At 52.1% G+C, this 14,948-nt stretch overlaps 1 protein-coding gene across 1 annotated transcript in view; it reads right to left on the reverse strand.

Annotated features, from left to right (window-relative positions):
• The window catches only part of UBAP2 (ubiquitin associated protein 2), a 201,304-nt gene that overhangs the window by 8,872 nt on the left and 177,484 nt on the right, over positions 1-14,948 (reverse strand). Inside the window, exons 22-25 of the mRNA XM_060236247.1 lie at positions 12,714-12,792; positions 10,963-11,177; positions 2,569-2,668; positions 107-214 (exon numbers count right to left, since the gene is read on the reverse strand). Of these exons, the coding sequence (XP_060092230.1) occupies positions 107-214; positions 2,569-2,668; positions 10,963-11,177; positions 12,714-12,792 (502 nt within the window). The remainder of the gene's footprint in view (positions 1-106; positions 215-2,568; positions 2,669-10,962; positions 11,178-12,713; positions 12,793-14,948) is intronic.

Below are 14,948 nucleotides of genomic sequence, written 5' to 3' on the forward strand. Positions count from 1 at the left end.
AACCGTAGAGACAGAGTCAATGCTACCCACGTCCAGCCAAGAGGTGCAGCCTGAGGACGCTTCAGCCGCGAGGGGCACAACAGCCACACCAGACGCCAATGGTTACCTTTCCCGGGTCCGCTGCCAGAAGATTTGCTTTGGGTTTGCGACGGCCCAGCGTAGCCTCCTTTGCCGTAGTCTCCGGCGGCCGTTCCCTGCGTCAGGTCATCGTAGGCTAACGGGAGAAAGAGCCGTCAGGGTTACCGACCGAGCGGCACGTGCGGTTTGTGCAACATGCGATGCGGCTGGAGCTTGAGGGTGAGAAATCAAGTTCTCTGCTTCTGCTGGGCCAGGGGGCCTGGCGGATGGGTCTCCTGCCCACCCCCTCCAACCACTCCTCTGGGCTGCTGCTTTCAGGACAAAGGAGGGGGGACAGCTGCCCTGGGCTTAGTGGAGGAAGGACACAGAGGAGAAAACAAGGCTCATACGTGCTGGAAAAGGAGGCAGTTTCAGAGGGCAGAGATCTTGGGCTGCAGAAGAACAGGAAGATGATGATGATATTAGATTTATATCCCGCCCTCCACTCCGAAGAGTCTCAGAGCGGCTCACAATCTCCTTTCCCTTCCTCCCCCACAAGAGACACCCTGTGAGGTGGGTGGGGCTGGAGAGGGCTCTCACAGCAGCTGCCCTTTCAAGGACAACCTCTGCCAGAGCTATGGCTGACGCAAGGCCATTCCAGCAGGTGCAAGGGGAGGAGTGGGGAATCAAACCCAGTTCTCCCAGATAAGAGTCCGCACACTTAACCACTGCACCAAACTGCCCTTTCAAGGACAATGTGAGGGCTATGGCTGACCCACTCACCCAGGCTCAACAGATCCCTTTGGAGTGTCTCACAATCCTCTCTGGTTCTCACCACCCTGAACAATTTAGTGTCATCTGCAAACTTGGCCATTTCACTGCTTACTACCAACTCCAAATCATTTATGAACAAGTTAAAGAGCATGGGACCCAGTACTGAGCCCTGCGGCACCCCACTGCTTACCGTCCTCCATTGCGAAGACTGCCCATTAAGAACAGAAGAACATAAGAGAAGCCATGTTGAATCAGGCCAATGGCCCATCCAGTCCAACACTCTGTATCACACAGTGGCCAAAAATTTATATATATATATAAAAAAATATGGAGCAGAGGTCCATCACTGGCTATTAGCCACACACACACACACATTGTGGCTAATATACACACACACACACACACATACATTGTGGCTAATAGCCAGTGATGGACCTCTGCTCCATATTTTTATCTAACCCCCTCTTTTAAGCTGGCTATGCTTGTAACCGCTACCACCTCCTGTGGCAGTGAATTCCACATGTTAGTCACCCTTTGGGTGAAGAAGGACTTCCTTTTATCCGTTCTAACCCGACTGCTCAGCAATTTCATTGAATGCCCACGAGTTCTTGTATTGTGAGAAAGGGAGAAAAGGACTTCTTTCTCTACTTTCTCCATCCCATGCATAATCTTGTAAACCTCTATCATATCACCCCGCAGTCGACGTTACTCCGAGCTAAAGAGCCCCAAGCATTTTAACCTTTCTTCATTGGGAAAGTGTTCCAAACCTTTAATCATTCTAGTTGCCCTTTTCTGCACTTTTTCCAGTGCTATAATATTTATACTCACTCTCTGCTTCCTATTAATTAGCCAGTTTTTGATCCACAAGAGGACCTGTCCTTTTACTCCATGGCTCTCGAGCTTACTAAGGAGCCTTTGATGAGGAACTTTAGAAGAAGAAGTAGTAGAAGAAGAAGAATTGCACCTTTATACCCTGCCCTTCTCTCTGAATCACAGACTCAGAGCGGCTTACAATCTCCTTTATCTTCTCCCCCCACAACAGACACCCTGTGAGGTGGGTAGGGCTGAGAGAGCTCTGACAGAAGCTGCCCTTTCAAGGACAACCCTTGCAATAACTATGGCTGACCCAAGGCCATTCCAGCAGCTGCAAGTGGAGGAGTGGGGAATCAAACCCGGTTCTCCCAGATAAGAGTCTGCGCACTTCACCACTACATCAAACCGGCTCTCTCTAGTACAGCTTCACCCTGTTGTTTCTTCTATTATAGGGGCCTGGAAGCCACCTGGGGCTCGGGGTTGTAGCAGGGCTACTGATAAAGATCCCCACCCGCAAGTGGGTTCCTGCGGGGGGCCTTCAGACAAACAGAGACAACTTGCCTCCCGCTGTCCTGGTAGCCCCAAGGCACCCTTCTTTCCTCTTCTCTTGCACAGAAGTGGCCCCTTTCCAAAAACAACTCTCTCTGCTCCCTGCCTGACTGCTCCAGAGTGGAAGAAGCAATTTCAAGAGCGGTGGGGGCTCAGCTAACCCCGCAGACACGGGGCAAGCACCAAGCAAGCCCCGTGTGGCAGCACAGCTTCCAGAAGCTTCTGGCCGGGAATCTCCTGGAGTCGAGTGGGGATTCCCACAGCACAGCTGCCTTCTGTTAACACTAGGCGGGCAAAGGGCGCTTCCCCTGCCTTCAGCGCCAATCTGTTCGCGCAGCAGGCAAAACTCCACCCATCGCCGCAAGCCACTGTTACCTGCCCCGTAGCCGTGCTGACCGTAGCTGCTCGCCTGCTGGAAGGGCGCGGAGGCGGCGTTCAAGCTGACGCTGTGTTGTTTGGCCGACACAGGAGGGACCTGCCGAAAGAGAGGAAGAGGAGAAGGTCATGTTGAGACAGCCACCGCAGCTGGAAAGCTTCTAACGCGGGGGTGGGGAACCTCTGCCCCGAGGGCTGTATGCGGCCCTCGAGGTTACTTGGTGTGGCCCTCGGGGATTGCTGGGCCGAACCAACCTCTCTGGGGCCTGGCTGGCCAGCAAGGATCGTGGGGCCCAGCCGCGCTGTGCAGCAGCCTCCCCAGGGGCAGGCAGGGATCGCAGGGCCCAGATGTACTGTGCGGCAGCCTCCCTGGGGCCTGGCTGGCCGGCCAGAATTGCTGCAGGGCCTGGAAAAGTTACTGCCACAGCTCAGTTTGCACTTGATTATCCCAGAGGGTGTGGCCTAATACGCTAATGAGGGTGTGACCTAATATGCTAATGTCAGGGGATGTGGTCTAATATGCTACTGAGTTCCTGCTGGGCTTTTTCTAAAAAAAAGTCCTGGAACATATGCATTTGCCTAGGGTGGTGGGCTGTGTGTGTGTGTGTGTGTCAGATGAGGCTCTCCCCACATGACTTCAAATACAAAAACAATTATTTGCATTAATTTTGCTGGCCTGAATCATTCTCCCTCGGCGGAGTAATGTTTTTTAAGTTGATAATTTCTTATGGCCCGCGAATGATGTTATAAATATCCATAAGGCCCTTGGCAGGAAAAAGGTTCCCCACCCCTGTTCTAATGCCACCAAGAAGAGATGTCCGGGGGGCCTCTGCTGCCTGGGGCAAAACCACAGCAATCCGTCTGAACATGCCCATGCCCCCTCCCCATTCCAGGGTGCAGAAAGCTCAAGGCCCATTCAGATCTTAATTCCACGCAGGTTCTGGAATTCATCTGGCGCAAAACACGAGAGGATCACCCTTGCTTGGAGACCTCTGCGGCAAAACCTGTGTGGAAGTACCTGGACCTGCCTGCACCCGAGATCCTGCTTCTCTTCTGCCGCCAAGGTATACCTCAGGTGGAGTCAGCGTTGGCCAGAGCGAGATCTGCAGTTAGGCTAAAGACACCCAGGATCTGCCAAGAGGTTCTTGCACTGGCCAAGAGGAAGTGGTGGGAAATGCCAGCTACACTGCAAACCTTTAGCTCTCATGATGGTGATGATGATATTGGATTTATATCCCAACCTACACTCCGAATTTCAGTCTCAGAGCAGTTTACGATTTCCTTTATCTTCCTCCCCCCCACAACAGACACCCTGTGAGGTGGGTGGGGCTGAGAGGGCCCTCACAGCAGCTGCCCTTTCAAGGACAGGGACTCAGAGCGGCTTACAATCTCCTTTACAAAAACACGGGCTGAAGTGAATGAACTGGGGGGAAACTGCAAAAACACAGGATTGGAAACAGCTTTCTCAGCCCCACACACCTCGCAGGGTGTCTGTTGTGGGTGGGGGGAGGTAAAGGAGAGTGTGACTGCTCTGAGATTCAGAGTATGGGGCGGGGTATAAATCCAATATCATCATCATCTTCTTCTTCTCATCACCTCATCAGATGCAGGGAGCCAAAAAGGTGAGAGACGCTCCAGTTCCAATGCAAAAGTGGGGCTGCTTTTTTTGTAGCAGCAACTCCTCTGCGTATTAGGCCACACTCCCCTAATGCAGCCAATCCTCCTGGAGCTTAAAGCAGATCCTGCGCTAAGAGCCCTGTAAGCTCTTTGAGGATTGGCTACAACAGGGGTGTGTGGCCTAATATGCAAAGGAGTTCCTGCTACAAAAGAAGCCCTGAGCAAAACGGTTCCTTTATGAAAACACAGGCTGAAGTGAAGCCATGTTGGATCAGGTCAATGGCCCATCCAGTCCAACACTCTGTGTCACACAGTGGCCAAAAAACCAAGGCACCATCAGGAGGTCCACCAGTGGGGCCAGGACACTAGAAGCCCTCCCACTGTGCCCCCCCAAGCACCAAGAATACAGAGCATCACTGCCCCAGACAGAGAGTTCCAACAATAAGCTGTGGCTAATAGCCACTGATGGACCTCTGCTCCATATGCTTATCTAATCCCCTCTTGAAACTGTCTATGCTTGTAGCCACCACCACCTCCTGTGGCAGTGAATTCCACATGTTAAATCACCCTTCGGGTGAAGAAGGACTTCCTTTTATCAGTTCGAGCCCGACTGCTCAGCAATTTCATCGAATGCCCACGAGTTCTTGTATTGTGAGAAAGGGAGAAAAGTACCTCTTTCTCTACTTTCTCCATCCCATGCATTATCTTGTAAACCTCTATCATGTCACCCCGCAGTCGACGTTTCTCCAAGCTAAAGAGCCCCAAGCGTTTTAACCTTTCTTCATAGGGAAAGTGCTCCAGCCCTTTAATCATTCTAGTTGCCCTTCTCTGCACCTTCTCTAATGCTATAATATCCTTTTTGAGGTGCGGCGACCAGAACTGCACACAGTACTCCAAATGAGACCGCACCATCGGTTTATACAGGGGCATTATGATACTGGCTGATTTGTTTTCAGTTCCCTTCCTAATAATTCCCAGCATGGCGTTGGCTTTTTTTTATTGCAATCGCACACTGTCTTGATATTTTCAGTGAGTTATCTACCACGACCCCAAGATCTCTCTCTTGGTCAGTATCTGCCAGTTCACAACCCATCAAGTTGTATTTGTAGCTGGGATTCTTGGCCCCAATGTGCATTAATTTGCGCTTTGCCACATTGAACCTCATCTGCCATGTTGACACCCTCTCAACCAGCCTCAACAGATCCCTTTGGAGTGCCTCACAATCCTCTCTGGTTCTCACCACCCTGAAAGACAGGTTGCTTACCTGTAACTGTAGATCTTTGAGTGGTCATCTGTGCATTCACACTCATGGGATAGAGCGCTTGCGCCGATCCCCGAATCAGTACCTAAAAAGCCCAGGATTTTTTCGCGCTCGGCACCAATGGGCATGCGCAGGCGTCCCAGTGCGCATGCTCACCGGTGCCAATGCGAGGATCCCGCCAGTTCCTTCCTGACCGCTGGAAGCCCCTACTGGAGGGAGACCGTCAGCAGTGGGAAGGAGGGCGGGTAGTGTGAATGCACAGATGTCCACTCGAAGATTTACAGTTACAGGTAAGCAACCTGTCTATCTTCTTTGTGGTCTCTGTGCTTCACACTCATGGGAGATTAGCAAGCAAGACATACCTGGAGGCGGGAAGAAAGTCAACCAGAAGAAACAGCTTGCAGCACCGCAGCTCCCAGATGAGTCCTCTGCTGAGCATGCACATCCAGCGCGTAATGCTTCATAAAGGCATGCAAAGAGGACCAGGTGGCAGCCTTGCAAACGTCCGTCAGGGAAACACCTTTCAGGAACGCCACCGACGTCACCATCGCTCTTGTAGAGTGTCCGCGAATAGGCCCAAGTAATGGCTTCTTTGCCAACAAATAACACAGTTTAACAGTCCCAATGAGCCATTTTGAAAGCCGCTGAGATGAGATTCTGGAACCTAACTTAGGAGCAGCATAAGAAACAAAAATATGCTGGTCCTTACAAAAACTCTCAGAGTGACTCACATAAAACAATAAGGCACGTTTTAACATCTGGAGCATGCAACCTACATTCCTCATCCGAGGAAGGTGTAGGATAAAACGTGGGCAGCCAAACTTCTAAGTTAAGGTGGAACTGAGAAACCACCTTGGGGAGAAAGGAAATATCAGGAGCTAAGGACACTCCAGACTCCTGAAAAGCTAGATAGGGGTAGTCACAGCGCATAGCCGTGAGCTCCCCTGCACGGCGTGCTGATGCGATGGCTACCAAAAAAGCAGTCTCCCAAGATAGAAGCTGTAACGAGCATGTGACCATTGGCTCAAAAGGATGCCGAGTCAGCCTGTCCAACAGTAAAGTCAAATCCCACAACTGTGGGGGTGATCTCGATGGAGGATGAAGCCTAAGCAAACCCTTCAAAAATCTCTTAGAATGAGGGTGTGGAAAAACTGAATGCCCCCCTCCACTGGTTCATGGAACGCAGATATTGTTGCCGCACAAACTTTACTGGAAGAAAAAACAAGGCCCGCATCCACCAGAGATAACAAAAATTCAAAAATCACCGATAGTCCCGCCCTTTGGGGTGAAACTGTAGGAACAACTAAAAACTGAAGAAACTTCCGCCACTTCCTATCATAGGCAGCGCGGGTAGACAGCTTTCTGCTATTTAGGAAAACGTGTTGGACTCTACTGGAGAACTCACAGGGTCGATGAACCACGCTGTCAGCTTCGGGTGGGGCACGTTGTGATGGAATACATGACCATCCTGAGCTGACAGAAGGTCCGGTTCCGCCGGAAACTGGTAGAAAACCCCCCTCGCCAGTTGGAGCAAGATCGGGAACCAGTTCTGCCGAGGCCACCAGAATGCAGCATGGTCTCTCACTTGCGATCTTGTTGACAACTCTTGTCAGCAGTGGCAGAGGTGGGAACAGATATAGGAACCGACCTTCCCACGGGAACAACAGACCGTCTCCCAACGACTCTGGATCCGTGCCCGCTCTGGAACAAAACAGAGGACACTTCCGGTTCTCGACTGTGGCAAACACGTCCACCTGAGGATACCTCCAGAGCTGAAACACGGGTTGAAGAAAGCGCCACTGTATCTCCCACTCGTGCGAGAAGCTGCACCCCAGGTGTGAAGAAGACGAAGACTGGTGGCAATATGGTCTGACAAACTCTCTTTCGACTCCGCCACAAGGAGCCAATCGTCGATGTATGGAAAGACGACTATCCCTTGAAGCCGGAGGTGAGCAGCCACAACTCTCATCTTTGTGAACACCCGAGGTGCAGTGGACAGACCGAACGGAAGGGCTTTGAACTGGAAGTGTTGAGAACCTACTGCAAACCGAAGGAAACGTCTGAACGCAGGATGGATGCTGACGTGGAAGTAGGCATCCTTGAGGTCCAGCGTTGCCATCCAGTCCCCTTGGTTGATGAGGGGCAGAATTGTTTGCAGAGTGGACATTCTGAACTCCTGATACGGAATAAATTTGTTCAGATTCCGAAGGTCCATGGTTGGTCTCAGACCCCCATCCCACTTGGGAACCAGGAAGTAACGAGAGTAGAAGCCTCCCGTCCTGGCCTCCACCAGGACTCGTTCTATGGCTTGTTTCTGTAGGAGGTTGCTCACCTCCGCCAGCAGAGGTGGGGAAGGGGGTGTGGTGATTACCACAGATTGGTTTGGAATCTGAGCGAAGTCTATTTTGTAGCCTTCCGCGACGATGGAAAGTGCCCACCTGTCCGTAGAGATGGACTCCCAGGCTGACAGGAATGGGCAGAGGCGGATAGACGAAGAAGAAGTGGGGACGGTGACGCGTGCTACTAGAAAGTCAAAGGCCCTGCTTTTGGGGGCAAAGAGCGCCCTTGGACTTGCCAGTGGTCTGTGCTGAAGCATATCGGTTTCTATTGTTCCCCCTGTATGGGGACCTACTCTCAGGTTGGGCAGAGCGAGGTCTCCACTGCTGTTCTGGGGAGAACTTTTGATATGGTTTCTTGGACCAAGGTTTGTGCCACTGTTTTGGTTTAGCAGCTCTGGAAGACACCGGGACACCCAGGTTCCTGGAAGTTTTTATGCTCTTATCCATTTCCTGGAGAGCATTGTCAGTGGTCGAGCTGAAGAGGCCTTCGCTCTCAAAGGGCAGATACTTCCATGAAAGCCCTGGTATCTTGCTGGAGGGCCGTTCACCTAAGCCAGGAGTGGTGGCGGAGGCAGACGGCCGATGTGATCGTCTTTGCTGACACATCTACCATGTGCTTTGCTGCAGTCAGTTGTTGCTTGGCTACAGCAAAGCCTTCCTTCTGCAGCATCTTCGCAGCAGACCTCTTCTCGCTCAGGGAAGACAGGAGGGGGGTGTTCCCACACCGAGTATTCGTATCTAGCCATGCAAGCAGCATAGTTAGATACCTTTACCCCCAGCGCTCCGGCAGAGTAAAACTTCCTCCCCACGTTGTCCAACTTTTTCCCCTCCTTGTCTGGTGGGGAAGAGTGAGTCTTGCGGGCCTTTGATGAGGAGGATACGACCACTGAATTTGGCTTCGGGCGCGTGAAAAGGAATTCGGCACCAGCCTCTTGGACGCGGTACATGTGGTCCAATCTTCTTGATGACACAGGTGTAGAAGCAGGCTTCGCCCAGGGCTCCTTCACCGCCTGTAAGATGACCTTCATAACAGGCAGGGCAACCGCTGTAGACGTATCCCGCTGCATGATGTCGAATACGGTATCGTCTACAATGGGTTGCGGTTGTGTCACCGGGAGGGAGAGGGAGAGTGCCATCCTCTTGACCAGGTCCCCATACGACTTCAGATCCTCCGATGGTGAAATGGGAAGATCCTCAGCAGTATGTGACACTGGCGAAGGTTCCAAAGCCCTGTCTGGATCGTCAGCACCGACCTCGGAGTCCTACGATGAAGACTCTCTTCTCAAGGAGTGTTCCGAGAGCACTGGTGTTGACGCTCTGACGGGTGACTGGATCGACACTGACAACCTTGGCTGAACTTCCTGCACCATGACACCGCGTCTTTCAGGCGGGACGGACATCGATGCCGAGGGGCACCGCCTAGAATGCTGTGAGAGCCTCGACATATGGGACGCCTCGGATTACTGGTCCCAATCTACAAAATCACGAGGGGGGTACCATTCGTACGGCGGGTAAGGGTAAGCGTAGGGAGAGGGCCACTGATGCTGATCCCACGGTGGCAGCGGTGGGAAGCAGCGAGCTATGGTAGATGGCTCCAGCTCTCTTCAAACCCTCGCCTGACCTGATCCAGTGGTGCCGACGGCTCCATCGGCGCCGACACCTCTACCTCCGAGACGGAGTCACTCTCACTCCGACGCCTCGACCAGGAAGAGTGGGATCGCTGAGTAAGATCGATCTCTTGCTCCAATGCCGATAGATGCAACTGCTGCAAGGCACTGCCTCTCAACACTGAAGGGCTACGATGTGGGGATGCCAAGATCTTCCTGGGTGGAGCGGCTGACAGCAATGTCGAAGCGTCCTGAGAAAGGGAAGGAGTGCGAGACAATCTCTTCTTCCACTTCTCCTTGGACTTCAACTTCTTCGGTGCGGATGATCGGGTCCCCGAGTCATCCCGACGCTTCTTAGCTGGGGTGTCCACTGACCCTTCAGATAGTTGTTTTGTGGAACGCCCGCGCTTGACCGGCATCTCGGTCCTGATCGGCGATGTATTGGCAGATGTGACCGTCGGGGCCGCGGCCTCTCCCATCAGTACCGACGGGCCCGATGCCATCTTCTGAGGATGAAGTGCCGATTCCACCAACGCGGCCGAAAGTCTCGCCGCACGATTCTTGCGAGTTTGGAGAAACTCAGACAGTGCGAGCAAGAATCGACACGATGTCCCTTGCCCAAGCAGAGGAACGGCACCTCTTAAAAAAACCCCAACACCTTTCCATAGATGCCAAGGAGAAAACCCACACAGGAATAACTCTGAGGGGAAAAACGGGGCTCCGAAGGGCAAAGTCCAACCATTTTTTTTAAACAACATTAACTATCTAACAACTAACTACACTAAGAAAACAACAAACGGGCTATATACAACAAGAAGAATAATCCGAAGATTACTTTACCGACCGGGGACACAAAAGGAGATCCTCTCAGCGCAGCGGTCAGAAAGGAACTGGCGGGATCCTCGTGCTGGCACCGGCGAGCATGCACACTGGGACGCCTGTGCATGCCTGTTGGTGCCGAGCGCAAAAAAATCCCGGGCTTTTTAGGTACTGATTCGGGGATCGACGCAGGCGCTCTATCCCATGAGTGTGAAGCACAGAGACCACGAAGAAGATCAATTTAGTGTCATCTGCAAAGTTAGCCCCTTCACTGCTTACTCCCAACTCCAAATCATTAATGAACAAGTTAAAAAACATCAGACCCAGTACTGAGCCCTCCGGCACCCCACTGCTTACCATCTTCCACTGAGAAAACTGCCCATTTATATTCATTCTCTGTTTCCTGTTAATGAACCAGTTTTTGATCCACAAGAGGACCTATCCTTTTACCCAATGACTGTTGAGCTTACTTAGGAGCCTTTGATGAGGAACTTTATCAAAAGCATTAAATCCTGAACAGATGCCAGCGGTCCCAGAACGTCCTGGAGTGTGGCTGACCCCGATCCATCACCCAGCTAGGAAGCTTTCCAAATCCCACCCCCCATTGTCAATCCCTATCTACTCTTAAGAACAGAACACCTGCCCACAAGGAGACTCTCCTTGGAGGAATCCTCACAAATTAAAATTTTTGAAAGGGTTTTAGAGGAATCCCAGGAAAGACTGAGCTGGCTGTAGGGTCCCCGTGACTTACAAACATGGTGGGCCCGTACTGGAATGCGCTGGGGACGCCCGGCACTCCAGCATAATAGGGCAGCCCCGTATAACTGTATCCAGGGGGCAGCGTGGGGTTGAGGAAGGGCTGCTGAGCCGTGTGGTGAGTCTGTGTCTGGTTCTGCTGCGCGGGGGCCAGTGTGGTGGCGGGGACGGGCGAGGCGGAATCCCCACGGCCAAATTTTGTTACGTCACCTGGTGGAGGGGACAAGAAAAGGAGCGTGTGTGAGAGAGAGAGAGAGAGAGAGAGTCAGGAACCAGATAAAACAGGATCGGCACAGACAACATGTCAATGGCTGTCATTCTCCCGCTCTGACCAAGGGAGGCTGGGGTTCAATGCCTGAGCCCCCTGGCGCTATCGCCCATCTCCCTGCCCTCCACCACCACCACCCCTGCCCCCTGTTGCCAGACATGGGTCCAAGGTGGAAATCTTCCATCTGCCTCCCACCCTAAGCCCGCTTTCACGGGGAGGGCGGGACATAAATTGAATAAAATGAAAAAAGTTAAATGAAAACATTTCAAGGTCACGCCTGGAAATAGCTGCTAGATTTCCTCTTAATTTTTTCAATCCTGCAGAACAGGGGTGGCCAAACTGTGGCTTGGGAGCCACATCTGGCTCTTTCACACATATTATGTGGGTCTTGAAACTCCCCCTACCCCATCAGCCAGCTTGGAGAAGGCATTTTTCTCTTTAACTCACGTCTTCAAGCCAAGCCAACTGGTGAAGAAGAAGAAGAAGATATTGGATTTATATCCCGCCCTCCACTCCGAAGAGTCTCAGAGCGGCTCACAATCTCTTTTCCCTTCCTCCCCCACAACAGACACCCTGTGAAGTAGATGAAGATATTGGATTTATATCCCGCCCTCCACTCCGAAGAGTCTCAGAGCGGCTCACATTCCCATCCTCCCCCACAACAGACACCCTGTGAGGTAGATGAAGATATTGGATTTATATCCTGCCCTCCACTCCGAAGAGTCTCAGAGCGGCTCACAATCTCCTTTCCCTTCCTCCCCCACAACAGACCCCCCTGTGAGGTGGGTGGGGCTGAGAGGGCTCTCACAGCAGCTGCCCTTTCAAGGACAACCTCTGCCAGAGCTATGGCTGACCCAAGGCCATTCCAGCAGGTGCAAGTGGAGGAGTGGGGAATCAAACCCGGTTCTCCCAGATAAGAGTCCGCACACTTAACCCCTACACCAAACTGGCTCTCCAGTGCATTGTCCAGTGACTTGGACAATGCATTTAAAGTTAAAGTTGCTTTCTTCCTACCTCCCCCTCTCCCATCTATTTGCCTTCCTTCCTTCCGGCTCTCAAACATCTTCCTACCTCTGCCTCTTCCCATCTATCTGCCTTCCTTTCTTCCGACTCTCAAACATCTGACATTTGTGTCTTGCGGCTCTCAAACATCTGATGTTTATTCTATGTGGCTCTTACGTTAAGCAAATTGGGCTACCTCTGCTGTAGAATTTCCTTGCATTTTATACATTCATGTAAAAAACCTTTGTTGCATGTGTGTGTGTGGGGGGGAAACTAGATGTCTAAAATGGAAATTAAATAGCCCTTTCTCCTCTCCCACCACACCATGAAATTTAATATTGTAAAACGACTGCTCCACAACACTCAAAGAGGACAGTGGACCATTTATTTCTGGAAGATGGACCCAGCGGCCGGACAGAAGGATTCTGGCAAGTGTCTGTTCGAGAACCACCATCTTGGATGGAGTGCCCACTCACCCGAGTACGGATTGCTGGCGAGGCCGCCCTCTCTGCCTGTCAAGGTAGCAGGAGCAGGGAATGTGATTCCATAATAGTCCTGGAGAAAAATAAATAAATAAAAACATCACAGCCACTTTAACAGACTCATCGCCTCCTGACATTTCTTGAAAAAAACGTGTCATGTTTTACAATCATAAAGTTGGAAGGGACTTCCAGGGTCATCTAGTCCAACCCCCAGCACCAGGGAGGACCATTCACAAATATTCCCCCCACACTCCCAGTGACCCCCACTCCATGCCCAGGGGTGGAAAAAAAACCCCTCCAGGATCCCTGGCCTAGAGGAAAATTGCTGCCTGACCCCAAAGCGGCAATCAGCATTTCCCCAGACATGTAATTTAATAGCTCCGGTTGTTGCAGCAAAGCACATGAAGAAGATGATGATGACATTGGATTTATATCCCGCCCTCCACTCCGAAGAGTCTCAAGAGTGGCTCACAATCTCCTTTACCTTCCTCCCCCACAACAGACACCCTGTGAGGTGGGTGGGGCTGAGAGGGCTCTCACAACAGCTGCCCTTTCAAGGACAGAGACTCAGAGCGGCTTACAATCTCCTATATCTCCTTCACCCACAAGAGACACCCTGTGAGATGGGTGGGGCTGAGAGGGCTCTCACAGCAGCTGCCCTTTCATGGACAACCTCTGCCAGAGCTATGGCTGACCCAAGGCCATTCCAGCAGCTGCAAGTGGAGGATGGGGAATCGAACCTGGTTCTCCCAGATGAGAGTCTGTACACTTCACCACTACACTAAACTGGCTCTCTAATCCCTCTGCCTTCCCTGCTCTCATCTGGAGAAAATTTCCCCTTTAGGGGACTCTCCTGCTTGCATTTGGAGCAGGCCTTTTTGATTTTTGGTTTGTCAGTTTCGATTTCAGTCTCCCAGCCTGACGCTTAACTGCCTTGTTTTCTAGCTGCCAAAAGGAAGAAAGGATGGCCGCCAGCCAACCGAAGAGTCAGGCGTGGCAAATTCTGCTACTTGGGAGGCTCTAACAAACACTTAATAACAGACATTGGGGAGGGAGCAGGGGGATATCTCCTTCCTATTAGCTGGCACTTTCAAGAGGCTGCAGCTGATTCCTTATTCGCAGTTCCTTATCCATTCCTTATTCGTGAATACAACCAAAAACACTGAAAAGAGTTTGCAAGCACTGAACCCCAAAATAAGGTCTGGACCCCCATATATCATACACTCCCACATTCAGGGGACTCTGCCCTTCGAGAAGACATGTGCTGCTTCATGCTCCAATGAGCGGTTCTCATGCCAGCTACTCCAGGGCAGGGGGGGGTTTTGGGGGGTGGGCTCCCTCTGGGAATCCTACCCCCCCAGGGAAAGTGCATGCGCAATACATAGCCTCTCCTCTCCTGGTGTAGTGAACGCCGCGTGGTCACTGTCTGGCTATGCCTGGCAGATGGTCACTGCAATGGCCTCTCCTGCATTACTGCATCCGTAGCAACACCTTCTCGCTGGTCCCCCCCGTTTTCACAGAGTTTGCTACGTCATGGTGCGACCGAATTGTCCGGCGGTATAACCGGATGGGCAGGCTGGGCCCACCAACTTCGTCAGCCTAAGAGAAGGAAAACTCTAACATCAAACCCGGGCAGATAGAGCTCGTTAATGTAACACCTACCACCTGGAGGACTCACTGCCGGCGTCCCGGCTTACTGGGCCATGGCAGATGACCCCCAGGTGAAAGGGTGGAGCCAGTACCGCGCACACTGCGCTTCACCTAAAAAATTCCTCTGCGCAGGTCTGAAGGGCATATCCACACACACAACCCACAACGCATCAAGTCCTGCAGCGATAGGCAAGGGGCGAAACGGCAGGTGGAAGGTGCCACTGGAAGCCGCAGTCCCGATCCTGCATGTAGGCGGTTCAGGATATTGGTCGCCTGATGCTAACCGGAGACGAAAGCATCTTTTGGCAGCACCCTGAACGACCAAGCAGCCCTATCTAGGGACAGCACTGCTTGCTCCACACGGAGAGGGGCCTAGAAAAGGTGGCCTAAACAAAGCTCGTCTCCCCCACCCCAGTTGGCTAGCCGCGGTCAACGGGCATCCTTACTTGCGGTCGAAAAATAACAACAAAGAAAAGGCATGCACCTGCCTCACAAAGTGTGCAAAGACTAAAGCTTGCGTGTTGGAACATCAGAACCATGCTTGACACAGTAGGCAGTGGTCGCCCTGAACGACGCTCT

The sequence above is a fragment of the Heteronotia binoei genome, chromosome 4 (assembly GCF_032191835.1).
Source record: "Heteronotia binoei isolate CCM8104 ecotype False Entrance Well chromosome 4, APGP_CSIRO_Hbin_v1, whole genome shotgun sequence".
In the NCBI taxonomy this organism is placed as follows: Eukaryota; Metazoa; Chordata; class Lepidosauria; order Squamata; family Gekkonidae; genus Heteronotia; species Heteronotia binoei.